This window comes from Solea solea, chromosome 12, assembly GCF_958295425.1.
Source record: "Solea solea chromosome 12, fSolSol10.1, whole genome shotgun sequence".
Classification (NCBI taxonomy): domain Eukaryota; kingdom Metazoa; phylum Chordata; class Actinopteri; order Pleuronectiformes; family Soleidae; genus Solea; species Solea solea.
Window position 1 is genome coordinate 868,497 of NC_081145.1, and position 19,004 is coordinate 887,500.

General features: G+C 46.0%; 1 protein-coding gene across 1 annotated transcript in view; it reads right to left on the bottom strand.

Annotated features, from left to right (window-relative positions):
- Window positions 1–368: 368 nt before the first annotated feature.
- zfpm1 (zinc finger protein, FOG family member 1) overlaps window positions 369–19,004 on the bottom strand; it is an 89,846-nt gene continuing 71,210 nt past the window's right edge. The window contains exons 5-9 of the mRNA XM_058646489.1: window positions 7,047–7,149; window positions 6,649–6,882; window positions 5,874–6,107; window positions 5,543–5,785; window positions 369–5,276 (exon numbers count right to left, since the gene is read on the bottom strand). Of these exons, the coding sequence (XP_058502472.1) occupies window positions 2,587–5,276; window positions 5,543–5,785; window positions 5,874–6,107; window positions 6,649–6,882; window positions 7,047–7,149 (3,504 nt within the window). The 3' untranslated portion in view covers window positions 369–2,586. The remainder of the gene's footprint in view (window positions 5,277–5,542; window positions 5,786–5,873; window positions 6,108–6,648; window positions 6,883–7,046; window positions 7,150–19,004) is intronic.

The window sequence follows — 19,004 nt, forward strand, 5'->3', positions numbered from 1 at the left end:
CTCTGCTGCTAAAATCACTGGTTTTACAAACGTCACTTTCCTGTGACTTGAGCCGATTATACTTCATAAAATCAGTTTTAAGGCTACGATATGTTTAAGAACACGTTCACTGCAGCGACGCCACGAGTTTGAGACCTCTGCAAACACGGGTTGAACGTTTGGAGAGGTTGAGGCAAATATCTCTGTATCTTTATTTTGTCTGTGTTTTTTGCACTTTGTCATTGATTGGAGGAGCCTTGAAAACACACACACACACACACACTGAAAGAATCACCTCCTGCAGTCAAGGACTGTGGTGCGTTCAGGTACACGACGAGAGGCGAGCGTAGGCGTTCACACAAAACATGAGTGAAGAGTCACAGTCGTCATCAGTGTTTCTCAGGAGGTTTTTTATTTGATTTTATTTCCCATGCATAGTTTGGACAAGAGTGTAGTGGAACTGAAATTCAATAAAAAAAAGAATGAAAGGACACATAACATTTGATTTTATCAGAAATAATCAACAGAAAGTAAGTTTTTCAAACAGTGTCGAGAGTGAAAACGTCTTCAAAGTCCTTCAAAGTAAAAACTGACGTTTTAGAACGAGGGGGAGAAAAAAAGTGCCGTCAAACTAAATAAATATATTACGAAACAGAACATTCAGCACATTTTTATACAACACAGTGCAATTTAAAAAAATTCATGATCGGCTCCAACATTGGTGATGTGACTCCGCCTCCTGCTGCGTCGCTGTCCCTTTAAGGGATGAAGCTCAGTGTAAATGGTAGAAAATTCACGGACTTGACGATTCATGTAATGTAACGACATAAAACAGAATCACATTTGTCTCAGCATGTGATCACATGGCGTTGCAGCTTCTTCTGCCCCCTAGTGGCTCAAAGCAACTTGTGAGACTCGTGAACTCACGCAGTCCACTGTGAAACCTGTTCTGAGACAAAGTGAACAAATCCGAACTCTGCGACGAGAACTGCGATTTTTGAAAAGACCAGCGAAAATCCGCTCGTGTCTCATAAACAGGACCAGTGTGAAGACGATATCAAAAGTCGTGTCTTTGTTCAACGATCTTCTGAAATCACATTAGCATTCCGAAAAAAAGGCTAACAGCAGCAGAGCGAGAGGTGGAGCCTCCGAAATGTCGTCACCGTGGACTCGTGAAGGTTTGTGGATAATTTTTTTTGTAGTGAAAATTGTTTTATTCTGTGAGAGAATTTGTTTTAACTTCAATGTTGGACAAAAAAAACAAACAAAAGAAAAACCATTTCACAGATCTAGCTAACACTGTATCGCAACGCCTAAACCAGCACGGGAAAAAACTTAGCGTAAACGATTTCACAACGCGTTGTTTACTCCTCTGTGCGACTGTTTGCGACTTTGCCTTCATCGCCGGACACAAACACAATCATCAAAACAGAAAGAAAGAAAAAGAAAGTCGCAAAAATCCAGACGAAACTTTTTACGTCGTAAAATGAATGCGCAAAGTCACCGCACACGCGACATTTTCTGTCAGGTCCAGCATATAACGTCTTCTGAAAGGTCCGCAGAAAAACGCGACTTTTGATTTTGCTTTATCCTGACATACATTTTTGTTTTGTGGTATTTCATTCACCTCTGGGGGGCGACGTTGAATTCTCCCCTGACTCAAAGATTGGTAATCTGACCCTGAACTCTGCGACGACAACACAGACACGCGTGACTCGAGCGGTTAGTGTGAGAAGATTTCCCGATATCTTCAGTTAGAAAATAAACTTCAGCAACTCGGCACACTTCCTTCTGACAGTATGAAAAATATACAAATAAAAAATACAAACACTCTCAGACGCTCCGTAGGTAGTTTTCTGTTGACATGAAATCAGTGAGGACTAAAAGATAAATATTTCACATTTTTTTTCTCTCCCTAAACATTTTAAAAGAGAAATTAATAAAAATTTGAAAACAAAAAAATGTGTCATTTTTTAAAAAACTTTATCCTTCAGTAATTGGTAACATTGTGATAACACATGTTTGTTTTTCAGCTAAAAACAAGAGGAAAAAAAAAGAGCCAGTGTTGAAACAAAAAGCATCAGATTTTTTTTACAGACATCGTCGTTTTCTCCGCACAGCGATCGAGAGAAAATGGCGCCTCAGCCTTGTTAAAATCATCGCAACTGTACGATCATCTGTGAAACACGCCCCCTACAGTCAGAATCTATTTACTACCATCATGAACAGACACAGTTTAATGTCCCATAATGCAACACATTACTGGGAGCGGTGGATGTTGAGTATGGAGACAGTTAGGGGGCAGCAGTGAGGGCGGGTAGCATCCGTCGCAGCTCTTAGTGTACTACCAACTTTGACCCATAGGAGGAGCAACATGTAACACCGCCTGCTGATCCTGCTCTGGAGCAGCCGGGCATCAGGCCACGCCCACTGAGTAACAGTCATTCATTGTCATTCAGAGTCACGCTGGCCGGGCGCCATTTTCACACCGGCGTGAGGAACGCTCGGCACAAAAGAGACAGTCGGAGCTTATTAGAACGTAGCGAAGGGAAACCTCCGCTCAGGAGGGCGAATGGAAGGGGACGAGGAAGACGAGGAGCGCTCGGCTCACTTGACGTGCTCGGCGCTGTGGGAGGAGCAGTAGTACTTCTTGTGAGCGATGAATGTGGACAGGCTGCTGAACTTGATGTTGCACAGCCGGCAGAAGCGGGAGTTTCCGTTCTGGAGGGGTGAGATCACAGTGGTTTTAGGGCCGGGGATTGGGACCGGCTGGGGCGCGGGGGTGTGGGGGTTGGATGCCAGGGTCGCGGCACTGGCAGTGACAGCCTTCTCCGGAAGGTGGAAGGATCCCACCGTCTCCCTTTTGACCCCAGGCACAGGTGACAAAGTCAGAGTAGGAGCTGCTGAGGGTGACACAGGCAGAGGAGAACCTGCTGAAGGTGATCCACCACCATGTGACGGAGTGCTGTGGACCAGTGGAGAAACTGGGGAAGTTGTTTCGCTCCTCGCCTGCCCGTTGATGCTATCTCTGTGGAGCAGGGATACAGTTCCAGGATCACTGTTGGTGGTTGTTTGGGAAAATGTTGCAGCAGCAGCAGGAGCAGGAGCAGGAGCTCCATCCCCAGGACTGAGGCTGGGGCTGTGGATGACTCCACTGTCAGGATGCAGCAGAACCTCCTGTGGAGGTTGAACAGTTACGACAAGGCTGTGGGCAGTCTTGAAGTGCTCCATCAGGTCACAGGTGATTGGCTTGTAAGGACAATATGGGCAGAGCACCTGTGGAGAACCAGCACCTGCCATTTTGGCTCCAGATCCTGGTGTGGCTGCAAGTGTGGTGGTGGTGTGAGGAGGAGACGAGGCATCAGAGGCGGGAACAGCCTGAGGACTAGACGACGAGGCTTGAGTCGGAAGGTTCCATTCAGCTGGGTGAGCTTTACCTTCCACAGGGTGCAGGAGATCTTGACACTCCTGCTGAGGCCTGGTTTTAGGCGAGGTAGAGGCCGATCTCTTGAGCCTGTGAAGCTGCTCCAAGGTGTGAGGCTGGAGTGTGGTGGCGGGGCAGTAGTAGGTTTTATGAGCCAGGTAGTTCTCGATGCTGTTGAAGCTTATGCTGCAGGCGGTGCATTTGTGATAGTCTGTGAGAGGCAGGGCCGGGAGGACAGCGCTACCACTGGGTCGCGGAACCTCTCGCAGACGGGGTCTCTTGCTCAGGTCAATAGGACCGTCTCCTTCAGGACTGGAAGTTCCTGCTGCACCGGGGGAAAGTTCCTGCTTCACTGCCAAGCCAAGAACAGAGGGAGACGGGGCAGAGGCTGCGGCTGCAGCTGCTGCCGCAGCATTAGCTAGGGCTTCGTTCCTGGCCATGTGGATCTCGTACATCTTCTTGCGTTTGCGTGTGCGTATGGGCTGAGGAACAAAGGCTGTGGAGGTGTTGGCCTTGGCCATGTGCACGGATCGATGGTTGGATGGGTCATGACGTGACGCACAGTAGAAGCGTTTGTGAACAGTGTAGTTCTCATGACGACTGAAGCGGATGTTGCAGGCCTCGCAGAAGGTTCTGTTGGGGTCATCTTCCTGGTCCTCAGCAGAACCACTGGCAGGGCTCTGACTGCCTTCACTCGTTCTTCCTCCGCCTCCTCCTTCCACAGTTGCTCCTCCACCTTCGCCTTCAGAAGATGACGAGATTCTCTCTCTCCCCACTGAGGTTTCTGTCTTCACCTCCACCGCTTTCCTGGATTCTGTTGCTCCAATCCCAGTGGGAGAGTCGGGGTCAGCTGGAGAAGCGGAGGCGGCTCTACTGGCTGCTGCACCTTGAGGAGACGCAGAAGAGCCTTGTGCCCCACTGGAAGAACCCGTGGCTGGAGTGGCATCCCTCGCCGGTCCAGGCACTGAGGCCGGGGCTGCACCTTCTACTTGGTGCCTGCTGGAGCAGTAGAGCCTCTTATGTGCATAAAAGTTGTTGATGTTGTTAAAGGTGATGTCACACTCGAAGCAGGTGGCGCCTTTGTGAGGTGGAGTGGCTGCGGCCGTGGATGCAGTAGGTCCAGCGGGGAAGAAAGCCGCCAGGTTGCTCTGAGGAACTGTTTGACCCTGTTTCAGACGACTGTGGACCATCTCCGACATTTTAGCCAGTATTTCTGAGGCCTGGGGTAAAATAGCTGCCTCGGGGTTGAACATGTACTGAGGCAAGAACACGGCCCCTCCTTGAAGAACCGACTCTGCACCTCCCACATGGGCAGGGCTAGAACCAGGAGTGGGACTAGTTGGTTCTACCTTTACGGTTGTGGCAACAGGACTCCTTGAAGAGTCTGATGTCTGACCGGATGAGGTGGAAGTTTGTGTCTCCTCAGTTTTCCTTCTTGCTTCTTGCTCCTCAGCACCGGCCACCTCCTCCTCTTCCTCCTCTTCCTCCTCCTCCTCCTCTCCTTCCTCCTTCATCTCTACTCCCTGTTCCTGTATTTCAGAGTCTGAATGTGGCTCCTCTTTGATCTTTAGATCGGTGGTTACTGTATCCAGAGGACTGTAGTCCTGGGGTGTGGCTGCGCTGCCGTTAGCACCTGGGCTGGACGAGTCAGGCTTTGGGACACAGGCGAGTGGCTCCCTATCGTGAGGAGATAGCTGGAGCTGGGGGGCGTCGACCAACGATGGGGTGATTTGGCGAGGGGTGGGGCTTCTTTCAGCCGGGACTCTGACCTCTAGGTGGGTTCGTACGTGCTGCTGCAGCTGAGCAGGGGAGTCACAGTTATGGCCGCACACTTGACACTTGAGCACCACACCGGAGTCTCCTGGACTGAGACCTGCGGACACAAAGATCATGAGTTTACTGGTCATGTAGGAACTTATTCTAACATGTTACGCTCTGAAACTTCATTTGAGATTGAGATGCAGTCCGGAAAGGGTGTAGTCTCCTCCAACTTTCGGGAAATCTGACGCAACGAGATAGACCTACAACCAATCAGACCAATGATCCGGATGACGTATGTAGGTTGTATGTTTGTAATAGAGAGCTCTGTTGTGTTACCACATCAGCTCATTTGGACACGAGCAGGCAGAAGTCGCTCACCGGTGGACAGCGGCAGTTTGGGAAGTCCTGGTCCTGGTGAGTAGACCTCACTGCGAGAGCCAGGCTGGCAGATCATGTGACTGGTGACCAGGTGACTATAGAGAATGTCTCTCGTCGTGGAGACGAAGCCGCAGCCGTGACACAGGCCGTTGAGCGTGTCCGTGTGCACCTTTAGGTGGCGCTCACAGTTGGCTTTGGTGGTGAAGGCTGACATACAGATATGACAGACGAACGGACGTTCACCTGTGTGACAGAGAGAGAGATGTTTAGCATGTGACCCTGACGATGATGAGGAGGAGGAGGAGGAGGAGGATGTTACTCCTGCTCTCACCACTGTGTGTGCGCATGTGGATCTCCAGGGAGCTGGCACTGGGGCAGCTCTTGTTGCACTGGGGAAACGGGCAGATGCGTTCGTTGGGGTACGACTCCTTGGCTTTGTCCTGCGGCGGCGAGGAGGCGGCGGCCGGCTGCTTCTGCCGGCTGGCACAGTAATACATGAGGTGAGCCTGCAGGTTCCTCTCACTGCGGAACCAGATCCCACAGTCCTTACACGGGAAGATGTCCTCTGTGGACGAGGACAGTGGACAGTCAGAGACACCACCACACATCAGCAGGGGTGGGTGGGGCTAAGTTTCATGTCATTTAAATGGTCACACACACACACACACACACACACACACACACACACACCCACACACTAAACAAAGCCTTATGAATAACCTTAACCAGTTCCTCAGAAATGAGGTTCTACCTCATTAGGACCAGGTTTAGATCTCCATGAGGAGGACTGGTCCTGACAAGGTCAGTGTTTATGACAGACCACACACACACACACACTCCAAATCGATGTGTATCCAAGGCAACAGAGATTCCACAGGAACGACACAACTTTTTTTTTTTAATCTGATTACTACTTTTTATTTTAACAGTGTGTATGTGTGTGTGTGTGTGTGTGTGTGTGTGTGTGTGTGTGTGTGAGAGAGACTATGCAGCAAAGGCAAGTGGGAAAATACTCAAAGAGCCACAGTGCCATCTTGTGTCCAAACAAAGAATTCCACTTTTTAAACACGACACAGTAAAAACCTTTGATGGTTTGACACACTCACTGTTGACCACGGCCGTTGCCAGGATGGCGGCCATGCCGGCTTGCTGTGGGAGGAGCTGAATGTCTGAGTGCAGCGCCGCCGGGTACGGCAGCGCCTCCTCCTTCACCACAGGCTGCTTCTGATGGGTGACGAGGCTGAGCGGAGGAGGGGAGGAGCCCTGAGCGGCCAACAGAGACGCCAGGAGTTCCTCACCGCTGGCGAGCTCCCGGGTCACTTTACAGAACAGCTTGTCGCCTGGCAACGGTCACAGAAGAGAGATATGGTGAAATTAGAAGGTGTTTGACTCGGTGTGTGTGTGTGTGTGTCTGTGTGTGTGTGTGTGTGTATATCAGAGTCATTTTGACTCAAGTGAAGAAAGCCGTGATGTCAGCCGTGATGACGTCATGAGGGAAACTCACCTCGGCTGTAGACGGTGCAGTTGGCAGTGGAGGGGTCAAAGGTCAGAGGTAGCCGCCGGATCCAGCAGTCTGGATCTTCACACACCAGAGTGAACGTGGGCTTCTGCAAACACACGGTCAACACACAAGGTTCATCCCCGTCGCCATGGCAACACACTCAGTTTTTTTCAAGTTTGACATGTGTGATTATATTTTCCACTTTGCTGTGAGCGCCCCCCTGTGGTGAGAAGCAGGTGTGTGTGTGAGTGAAAACACGGCTGCCAACATTGTCAGACGTTTGAACTTAGTGATGGAGGCAGCCGATCAACAACTGTGTGTGTGCGTGTGTGTGTGTGCGTGTGTGTGTGTGTGTGTGTGTGTGTGTGCGTGTGTGTGTGTGCGCGTGTGTGTGTGTGTGTGTGTGTGTGTGCGCGTGTGTGTGTGTGTGTGCGTGTGTGTGTGTGCGTGTGTGCGCGTGTGTGTGCGTGTGTGTGTGTGTGCGTGTGTGTGTGTGAGCAGAGGACGATTACAAGCCCAGATGGAAATGAGGAAATGAAGGGAGCAACACAGGCCGAACAAAGCAACGTAGAAAATATAATGTAGAAGAAAGAGGAGGAGAGAGAGAGAGGGGGAGAGAGGAGAAGAAGATGTGATGAGGACAGGCTGTTCACACTCATAATCAGATACAGAGTGGACAAAGAGAGAGGACAGTGTACAATCTTGTCTTTGTCCAAGAGAGTCCAGGATCATTTCCTCTGACAATCACTCCCAAGACACATAGTTATTCCATGTGTCCACACACACACACACACACACGCACGCGCACGCACACACACACGCATGCGCACGCACACACACACACACACATGAATAGCTACAATAATAATGGGCCAGTTATTAAAAAGAACATATTTTTGTTCCCAGAAAGTTGAAAAAGTTGCTGAGTCATGAAAACTTTATTTCACATTCTAAACATTTAGTTCATAAACTATAAATAGTGCATATAACATGACGTGCAGTATCGTCTTCTGTCCACCAGGGGACAGCAGCCCCTCACTCACAACAGACCAACTGAGCTGCCAATCAAAGTTCATCACCCCAGCGATGCATTCAGGTGCACACATTGTTTATGTTTAACAAAGAAAGAAACATTTTCATCTTCTTTTTCTGTCTTTTTTTAAAAAAAAAAAACCATTTGATGTAAAGTTTAATCTGAAAGAATGAAATAATCCAGGAAAGGCATGACCAGCGGCAGCCATTGTAAAACACACATATATCTTTAAAGCCTAATCAGTTCTTAGTCATCGAATTGTAATTTCCCTGTTATTGCCGTCTATTGTACTTTTACACTGATTATTATTCCTGTGTGTTATCAGCAGTGCTGCGTTCAAAGACGCCAAGAAGAGTGGGACAAAAACACAAGACAAACATGAGCAGTGGAAAGAAAACTGGCACTTTTATATTTTTATTTTACGTATTTGGCCAAAAAAAACCAACAACAACAAAACACACACACATGCACGCGCACACACACACGCGCGCACACACTCACAACAGCTTTGGACTAACGAGTATCTGACCTGCTTTATTTCCATCTGTAATAAACTGCCAACAACCTGGTTCTGCTGCCAGAACCAGTTCTTTATTAGAGAGAACACACACACACACACACACACACACACACACACACACACAGACAAACACACACAATCCTCCAGTGTCATTTTATTACATGAAAAAATGTACGATTTTAATCTGCATCTGAATTAAACACTGAAAATCCAGCATTAGTCACACACACACACGGACCCACACACACACACACACACACAGACACGGACACACACACACACACACACACACACACACAGACACACACGCGGACCCACACACACACACACACAGAGAGACACACAAACACACACAGAGACACACACGGACACACACACACACACACGGACACAGAGACACGGACACACACACACACACACACTAAAATCACTGATTTTCTCTCTGGGCTTTGGTGTGGGAGAGTGAGTGGTTCATAAACATCTGTCCCACAGTGAGACAAAGACGTGATCATGTGACGTAGATGTTTGCACTTGATTATTTTCTGGTATCTTCTTGTTTTTGTAATTATTTGGTGTTTTTACGTGGATCCACGGTGTGAGGACCTCGTGATGGAACAACATACAGTCCTAGTGATTCCGTTTTAAATCAATCACCTATCAGGACTGATCGGAACCTTATTCAAACGTCTGATCCTCTCGAAACTGAAACAAATGAAACGTTCTTCTGCTCGGGATGGACAGTTTGTTGTGTTTGTATGTTTACATCTGTGACGTTCATCGTTTGTCAGGAAACACCAAGGAAGGAAGGAAGGAGAGAAGGAAAGAAGGAAGGAAGGAAGGTAGGAAGGAAGGAAGCGTCTGCTGTGAAGTGAAGACCAAGGCAGAGAAGATCATGTTTCATGGAGAAGTCATGATGAGCAGATACGACTGCTTTTGTTTTAATTTGTAACCTGAAGCTGGAGCCGTCTGAGCTCTGAGTACTGATCATTACACACACACACACACGTACACACACGCACACACACACACGTACACACACGCACGCACGTACACACACACACACACATGCACGCACGCACGCACGTACACACACACACACACACACACACACACACACACACACACACGCACGCACGCACGCACACACACACACACACGTACACACACACACGTACACACACACACACACACACACACACACACACACGTACACACACGTACACACACGTACACACACACACACATGCACGCACACACACGCACGCACACACACGTACACACACGCACACACACACGTACACACACGCACGCACGTACACACACACACACACACACGCACGCACGTACACACACACACACGCACGCACACACACGCACGCACACACACGCACGCACGCACGCACACACACGCACACACACACGTACACACACGCACGCACGTACACACACACACGCACGCACGCACACACACGCACGCACGTACACACACACACACACGCACACACGTACACACACACGTACGCACGCACGCACACACACACACATGCACGTACACACACACACACACGCACGTACACACACACACACGCACGCACGTACACACACACACAAGTACACACACGCACGCACGTACAAACACACACACACGCACGCACGTACACACACACGCACGCACGCACACACACACACGTACACAAACGCACACACACGCACGCACGTACACACACACGCACGTACACACACAAATCTGTGGACTTTGGTGTGGGAGAGTGAGTGGTTTTACAAACGTCTGTCTCACAGTGAGATAAAGACGTGATCATGTGACGTAGACGTCGTTGATTTTATGAGCCGTGCCTTGAGAACAGCTTTGATTGACAGAAGCACGGCTCTGTAGGTGGGAGGCAAACACAACTGTGTTGTTGTTGTTGTTGTTTCTTTTTGTCCAGAGTCGACTCCCTCTATCAGATGTGATTCTATCTCTGCTCTCTCTCTGTGTAAACTCACCACAGGACCAGGACCATCAAAAAGAGAGAGAGAGAGGGAGGGAGGGAGGGAGGGAGAGAGAGAGAGAGAGAGAGAGAGAGAGAGAGAGAGAGAGAGAGAGAGAGAGAGAGAGAGAGAGAGAGAGAGAGGGAAAAACACTGATAGAAACGTAGGAAGGAAGGAAACGACCAGAATATTAGAGACAAAAGATGAAATGTGAGAGAAGAAGAAGGAGAAGGAGGAGGAAGATGAAGGCAGCAGGAGACAAAGGGAGGAGGTGTTCATCACTCAGTGGCAGCGACTTCCTCCTGGTATCTGCATCTGACTGTCATCTGCAGCAGGAGGAGGAGGAGGAACCTCGTCGTGTATCTCTGAGTCTCATCTGCTTCAGTTCAGGAGCTGCTTTCCAAGAGCCTCATTTTCAAATCTCTTATCTCTGCCCCGTTTTAAGTATTTTCACTTTTTTACATTTACATGCAGCTCATCAAACACTCACTCACTCAACCCCACACACACACACACACACTCAACCCCACACACAGTCACTCACTCAACCCCACACATACACAAACACACACACACACACACACACACACACTCAGTCATGTGATAAGTGAAGCAGGGAATTTAATGTATAATTTACTGTACTCACACACACACACACACAAATATTAAATCACCAAACTATTTCACTAAATGTTTAAAGGTTGCACACAAATTGACGTAATCTAGATTTAAACCCTAACCCTGACAAAAATGTTGCAATTTTACAAAAAGACATCGTCCAAAAATGTAACAAAGTGTCATAAAAATGATATAAAATATATATCATATATATATATTTATATATATATGATATAAAAATATAAGTGTCATTATGTTACAAAAATGACATGACATCAAAAACTTGACAAACATACTGTGATGCTTTAAAAAACGTAAAGAAAGATCAAAGACAGTCAGTCAGTCAGTCAGTCATCATCTACCGCTTTATCCTCAACCAGAGGGTCGCGGGGGGTGCTGTGCCAATCTCAGCTACATCGGGCGATAGGCGGGGTACACCCTGGACAGTTCGCCAGTCCAACGCAGGGCCACACACAGATAGAGACAAACAACCATTCACTCTCACACTCACTCCTATGGTCAATTTGGAGTGTCCAATTTACCTATCCCCACATTGCATGTTTTTGGACTGTGGGAGGAAGCCGGAGTACCCGGAGAGAACCCACGCACACACGGGGAGAACATGCAAACTCCATGCAGAAAGGCCCTTGTTCCAACCGGGGCTCGAACCCGGGTCTTCTCGCTGCAAGGCGAGAGTGCTAACCACTACACCACCGTGTGGCCCTCAAAGACAGTCACGTAACAAAAATACTGTGATGTTATAAAAAAATGTAAAGAAATATCAAAGACAGTCACATAACAAAAATACTGCGACGTTACAAAGAAAGGTAATGAAAGATCAAAGACGTTCATGTGACAAAAATACTGCAATGTTACAAAAAACGTAAAGAAAGATCAAAGACGGTCATGTGACAAAAATACTGCAATGTTACAAAGAAACAAAGAAATTTCAAAGACGGTCACCCGACAAAAATACTGCGATGTTACAAAGAAATGTAAAGAAAGATCAAAGACGGTCACGTGACAAAAGTACTGCGATGTTACAAAGAAAGTTAAAGAAAGATCAAAGATGGTCATGGGACAAAAATACTGCGATGTTACAAAGAAATGTAAAGAAAGATCAAAGACGGTCATGTGACAAAAATACGGGGATGTTACAAAGAAATTTCAAAGATGGTTACCTGACAAAAATACTGCGATGTCACGAAGAAATGTAAAGAAAGATCAAAGACGGTCATGTGACAAAAGTACTGCGATGTTACAAAGAAAGTTAAAGAAAGATCAAAGATGGTCATGTGACAAAAATACTGCGATGTTACAAAGAAATGTAAAGAAAGATCAAAGACGGTCATGTGACAAAAATACGGCGATGTTACAAAGAAACAAAGAAATTTCAAAGACGGTCACGTGACAAAAGTACTGCGATGTTACAAAGAAAGTTAAAGAAAGATCAAAGATGGTCATGTGACAAAAATACTGCGATGTTACAGAGAAACAAAGAAATTACAAAGACGGTCATGTGAAAAAAATACTGCGATGTTACAAAGAAATAAAGAAATTTCAAAGTGTCATAAAAATTATGTACCCAAAAATATAAGTGTCACTATGTTACAAAAATGACATCACATCAAAAACTTGACAAACATGCTGTGATGTTATAAAAAAACATAAAGATCAAAGACAGTCACGTGACAAAAATACTGCGATGTTACAAAAAAAAAGACATTTCAAAGACGGTCACGTGACAAAAATACTGCAATGTTACAAAGAAACGTAAAGAAAGATCAAAGACAGTCATTTGACAAAAATCTAAAGTTACAAAAACAGAATTTAACAAAAAAGTTTAACAAAACTGTGCAATGTTTGTGGCAGTTCAACATAAATGACAAGGACTGTATGTTGTTGTGTGCGTGTGTGTTTGTGAGAGAGAGAGAGTGTGTGTGTGCGTGTGTTTGTATGTGAGAGAGTGTGTGTGTGTGTGTATGTGAGTGCGTGTGTGAGAGAGAAAGATAGTGTGTGTGTGTGTGTGTAAGTGCGTGAGTGTGAGTGTGAATGTGTGTGTGTGTGTGTGTGTGGGGGGGGGGTGCGTGCGAGTGTGTGGGGGTGTGTGTGTGTGTGGCGGATGAGAGCAGGTTTCAGATTTGTATCTTTCTTCCTTTTCTTTGTATTTTGGAGGATCACAGTGACCTCTTTGTTTGGGACAGTGAGTAAAAACCTGCGTCTGAGAGGAAACCATTTCCTGTGGCTGAGAGATAGAGACAACCAGAGAGAGAGAGAGAGAGAGAGAGAGAGGTGGGGGAGATGGGATAGATGGAGGGAGAGGGAGGGTCAGACAGGAATGAGAGTTGGATGAAAGAAAAGGAAAGACACGGTGCAGAGAAGAGAGAGAAGGGAAGAACGGAGGAAGAGGATGATAGAGTGATGATAGAGTGACAATAGAGTGATGATAGAGTGATGACAGAGTGATGATAGAGTGACGATAGAGTAATGACAGAGTGACGATAGAGTGATGTTAGAGTGACGACAGAGTGATAGTGACGATAGAGTGATGACAGAGTGACAACAGAGAGTTGATAGAGTGACGATAGAGTGATGATAAGAGTGACGATAGAGTGACAACAGAGAGTTGATAGAGTGACGATAGAGTGATGATAAGAGTGACGAAAGAGTGACAATAGAGTGATGATACAGTGAGGATATAGTGACGATAGAGTGATGACAGAGCGACGACAGAGGGATGATAGAGTGACGACAGAGTGATGATAGAGTGACGATAGAGTGATGACAGTGTGACGATAGAGTGATGTTAGAGTGACGACAGAGTGATAGTGACAATAGAGTGATGACAGAGTGACGACAGAGAGTTGATAGTGACGATAGAGTGATGATAAGAGTTACGAAAGAGTGACAATAGAGTGATGATACAGGGAGGATAGAGTGGTGATAGAGTGAGGATAGAGTGATGATCGAGTGAGGATAGAGGGATGATAGAGTGGGGATATAGTGACGACGGAGTGATGTTAGAGTGACGACAGAGTGATAGTGACAATAGAGTGATGACAGAGTGACGAAAGAGTGACAATAGAGTGATGATAGAGTGACGATAGAGTGATGATAGAGTGATGACACAGTGACGACAGAGTGATGATAGAGTGATGACACAGTGACGACAGAGTGATGACAGAGTGATAGTGACGATAGTGAGGACAGAGTGATGACAGAGAGTTGATAGAGTGACGAAAGAGTGACAATAGAGTGATGATAGAGTGAGGATATAGTGACGACAGAGTGACAATAGAGTGATGATAGAGTGATGATAGAGTGAGGATAGAGTGATGATAGAGTGATGACACAGTGATGACAGAGTGATAGTGACGATAGTGAGGACAGAGTGATGACAGAGAGTTGATAGAGTGATGAAAGAGTGACGATAGAGTGACGACTGCGGTGTGCCTAATTTGCAATGACAAAATCGCATCAATGAAGCGGTCGAATGTAAAGTGGCACTTGGACACACCCCATGCTACCTTTGCATCAAAATACCCTGCGGGAGACAGCAGGAAGAAAGCGTGCCAAGAGCTACTGAGCAGGGTGCAAGCTAGCCAGCGGCAACTCCGCCTATGGACCCGGCAAGGTGACTATAATTCCGCTAGTTTTGCTGGATCTTTAGCAATAGTGAGGAACGGAAAACCATTCACAGATGGCGAGTATGCTAAAACGTTCATGCTGGATGTAGCCAAGGAACTTTTTGATGATCTTCCGAACAAAGACAAGATAATCAAACGGATACAAGACATGCCTCTGTCGGCAAGAACTGTTCATGATCGTAGCATCATGATGGCAAACCAAGTGGAGGAAACGCAAGTGAAGGACATAAATGCAGCGCCGTTCTTTTCCCTGGCTTTGGATGAGTCAACAGACGTAAGTCATTTGTCGCAGTTCAGTGTGATTGCAAGAGATGCTGCTGGTGACACACTGCGTGAAGAAAGTCTTGCTGTTCTGCCAATAAAAGGTGAAGATTTATTCAAGTCTTTCATGGAGTTTGCTCATGAAAAAATCTGCCTATGGATAAACTTCTCTCAGTGTGTACTGATGGTGCTCCGTGTATGCTGGGGAAAAACAAAGGATTTGTGGCGCTTCTCCGTGAACATGAAAATAGACCCATCCTAAGTTTCCATTGCATTCTACACCAGGAGGCACTTTGTGCTCAGATGTGTGACAGGCAGCTTGGCGAAGTGATGTCGCTGGTCATTCGTGTGATCAACTTTATTGTTGCCCGAGCCTTAAATGATCGCCAGTTTAAAACACTGCTGGATGAAGTTGGAAATAACTATCACCGTCTGCTTTTGCACAGCAATGTGCGTTGGTTGTCAAGAGGGAAGGTGCTCAGCCGTTTTGCGGCTTGCCTGAACGAAATCCGGACTTTCCTTGAAATGAAAGGCATCGAGCATCCTGAGCTAGCCGAAACCGAGTGGCTCCTCAAGTTTTACTATCTCGTGGATATGACTGAACATCTGAACCAGCTCAACGTGAAAATGCAAGGCATTGGAAATACAGTGTTATCCCTTCAACACGCCGTGTTTGCTTTTGAAAACAAGCTGGAGCTCTTTATCATGGATCTTGAAACAGGTCGTTTACTACATTATGAAAAACTGAGACAATTTAAAGATGCATGCACGGCAAGTGAGCCCACTCAAAACTTTGATCTCCACCAGCTACAGTCCTACCTACAGTCGTTCAAAGCACGCTTTGGAGAATTTCGTGAGCACACTCGTCTTTTTAAGTTCATCACCCATCCAAACGTGTGTTCACTGAACACAGCCGACCTTGTTACATTCCTGATGTCTCCCTCAGAGATTTTGAAGCAGAAGTGGCTGACCTGAAGGCCTCAGACATGTGGGTGAATAAGTTCAAGTCACTGAATGATGATTTGGAAAGAATCGCACGACAGAAAGCGGAGTTGGCGAGCAAGCACATGTGGACAGAAATGAAAAAACTTCAACCCGAAGACCAGCTGATTATCAAAACTTGGAACGCACTTCCTGTCATATACGACACACTGAAGCGTGTGAGTATTGCTGTATTGACCATGTTTGGATCTACGTATTCATGTGAGCAGTCATTTTCACATCTTAAAAACATCAAGTCCAACTTACGATCACGTTTAACGGATGAAAGCCTCAACGCCTGCATGAAGCTTAACCTCACCAAGTACCAACCAGACTACAAAGCCATCAGCAAATCCATGCAGCACCAGAAGTCGCATTAATGGTGAGTATTAAAACAACATTATTAAAAAGAATACATTCAGAGGCTTATTATACTCACATTTAGTTAAATTCAGTCTTAAAGTCTTAAAAATTATATGGCTCTCACTGAAATACATTTCCAAATATTTTGCTTTCATGGCTCTCTGAGTCAAAAAGGTTCCCGACCCCTGGGATAGAGTGATGATAGAGTGATGACAGTGTGACGATAGAGTGAGGATAGAGTGATGACAGTGTGACGATAGAGTGATGACAGTGTGATGATAGAGTGAGGATAGAGTGAGGATAGAGTGATGACAGTGTGACGATAGAGTGAGGATAGAGTGATGACAGTGTGACGATAGAGTGATGACAGTGTGATGATAGAGTGAGGATAGAGTGAGGATAGAGTGATGACAGTGTGATGATAGAGTGAGGATAGAGTGAAGATAGAGTGATGACAGTGTGACGATAGAGTGAGGATAGAGTGATGACAGTGTGAGGATAGAGTGATGATAGAGTGACGATAGAGTGACGATAGAGTGATGACAGTGTGACGATAGAGTGGCGATAGAGTGACGATAGAGTGAAGATAGAGTGATGACAGTGTGACGATAGAGTGAGGATAGAGTGACGATAGAGTGATGACAGTGTGACGATAGAGTGATGACAGTGTGATGATAGAGTGAGGATAGAGTGAGGATAGAGTGATGATAGAGTGATGATAGAGTGACGATAGAGTGACGATAGAGTGATGACAGTGTGACGATAGAGTGATGACAGTGTGATGATAGAGTGAGGATAGAGTGACGATAGAGTGATGACAGTGTGACGATAGAGTGATGACAGTGTGATGATAGAGTGATGACAGTGTGACGATAGAGTGATGACAGTGTGATGATAGAGTGAGGATAGAGTGAGGATAGAGTGATGATAGAGTGATGACAGTGTGACGATAGAGTGATGACAGTGTGATGATAGAGTGAGGATAGAGTGACGATAGAGTGACGATAAATAAAGTGATAAAGTGATACACATTTGTCTTCACACAGTTACATTTACCTCAGTGACACAAACTTAAATTTTTTGTAAAGTGACAACATTTAGTTTTTGTGTGTAAAATGTGTAAATTCATTTTTTTAATGTCATTATTTTGTGACAAGATCATATTTTATAAAAGTTTAGGCCGTGCATTTGGAAGAAAAGTCATTGCAAACATTTTGTTACATTTGCGTCGCGTAAAAAAAATATGTCTTTTTCTTACATTTCTTTGTAAAAAAAATAGATTTCTTTTAACCATTTTCACACCAACATCATTTTTATTATTGCATTTTTGTTTGTAGGTATATTCACGATTATAATATTAGCACATTTTGTTAAATGTATTTCTAATTTTTTTTGAAAGTTTGTCATATTTTTTAAGTAATGCATTTTTTTGTTACCGTAACGGGGTAAAATTCTTAATTTGGGGGGAAGTAACATTGTGTAAAATGGGAAACAACAATAATGATACACATTGTAAACTTTTGTGTCAAAACTTGGTCATATTCCTTGTAAAAGTGGCCGTCAAACGCTGGTTTGTGTGATTTCTCATCGTTCCGTGGAATCAAAGCTCACTAATCTGAGCTCGCGGTCAAAACTATCAGGAACATCGTGTTTCCCAGGTTTAAAAACACGATCCAGCGCAGCGGCACTGAAGGTTCGTCGGCACTCGGCCTAATCATCAGTTTGTCATCTTGTGTCGGAGCAGCGTTTTAATTAATATTCTAATTTGATGGGCGGAGGAGAGCGAGCGAGCGAGCGGGCGAGCGACAGAAACACTGTTGATGATCCAGATAAAAGAGAAAGATCAGAATCCACTCGTAAACAAACCCACTCAGAATCACCGTGGAAACAACAAGAGACAGAGGATGATCACCTTCACTCGTCCTTCCACCAGTGAGTGAGTGAGTGAGTGAGTGAGTAAACGAGAGAGAGAGAGAGCGAGAGAGAGAGAGAGACTAAACCTAAAGAGTGTCTGAGGAGCCGTGGGTGGCGGCGTCTTATCGCCACAGTTCTCCTGCAGAGATTATTGGGGGATTAGTGCGAACGCTTGTTTCTAAAACATGATGAAAAGACGTTTGGAGCTTGATAACGCTTTGAACTCCCGTACTCCGCTCCTTCTAGGATCCAGATCCAGGCTTCAGGCTCTTCCATGAGAGAGAGTGTGTGTGTGTGTGTGTGTGTGTGTGTGTGCAGCAGGTGCAGCCGCTCCTGCGCTCAAATTCTACCAGAAATCTTTAGGTAGGGGTTGTTGTCATGGAAACCGCCCACCGTGAAACAAATCGCAGAAGGAACAAGCGACTAAAGATTGTTTTCATTATCGATTCATTTAGTTTGGTCCAGAAAACGTCAGAAAATCTCAAACCTGATTTCTAGTAGAAAGTAGAAAACATTCTCAGATAAATGCTTTTCTGATGGGACGACAGTGATGAAGGACGCAGACGTGAAGACGACAGAGCGTGAAACACCAACATCACGTCATGTTTGCCTCAGAGCAGCCATGACTCGGTCTC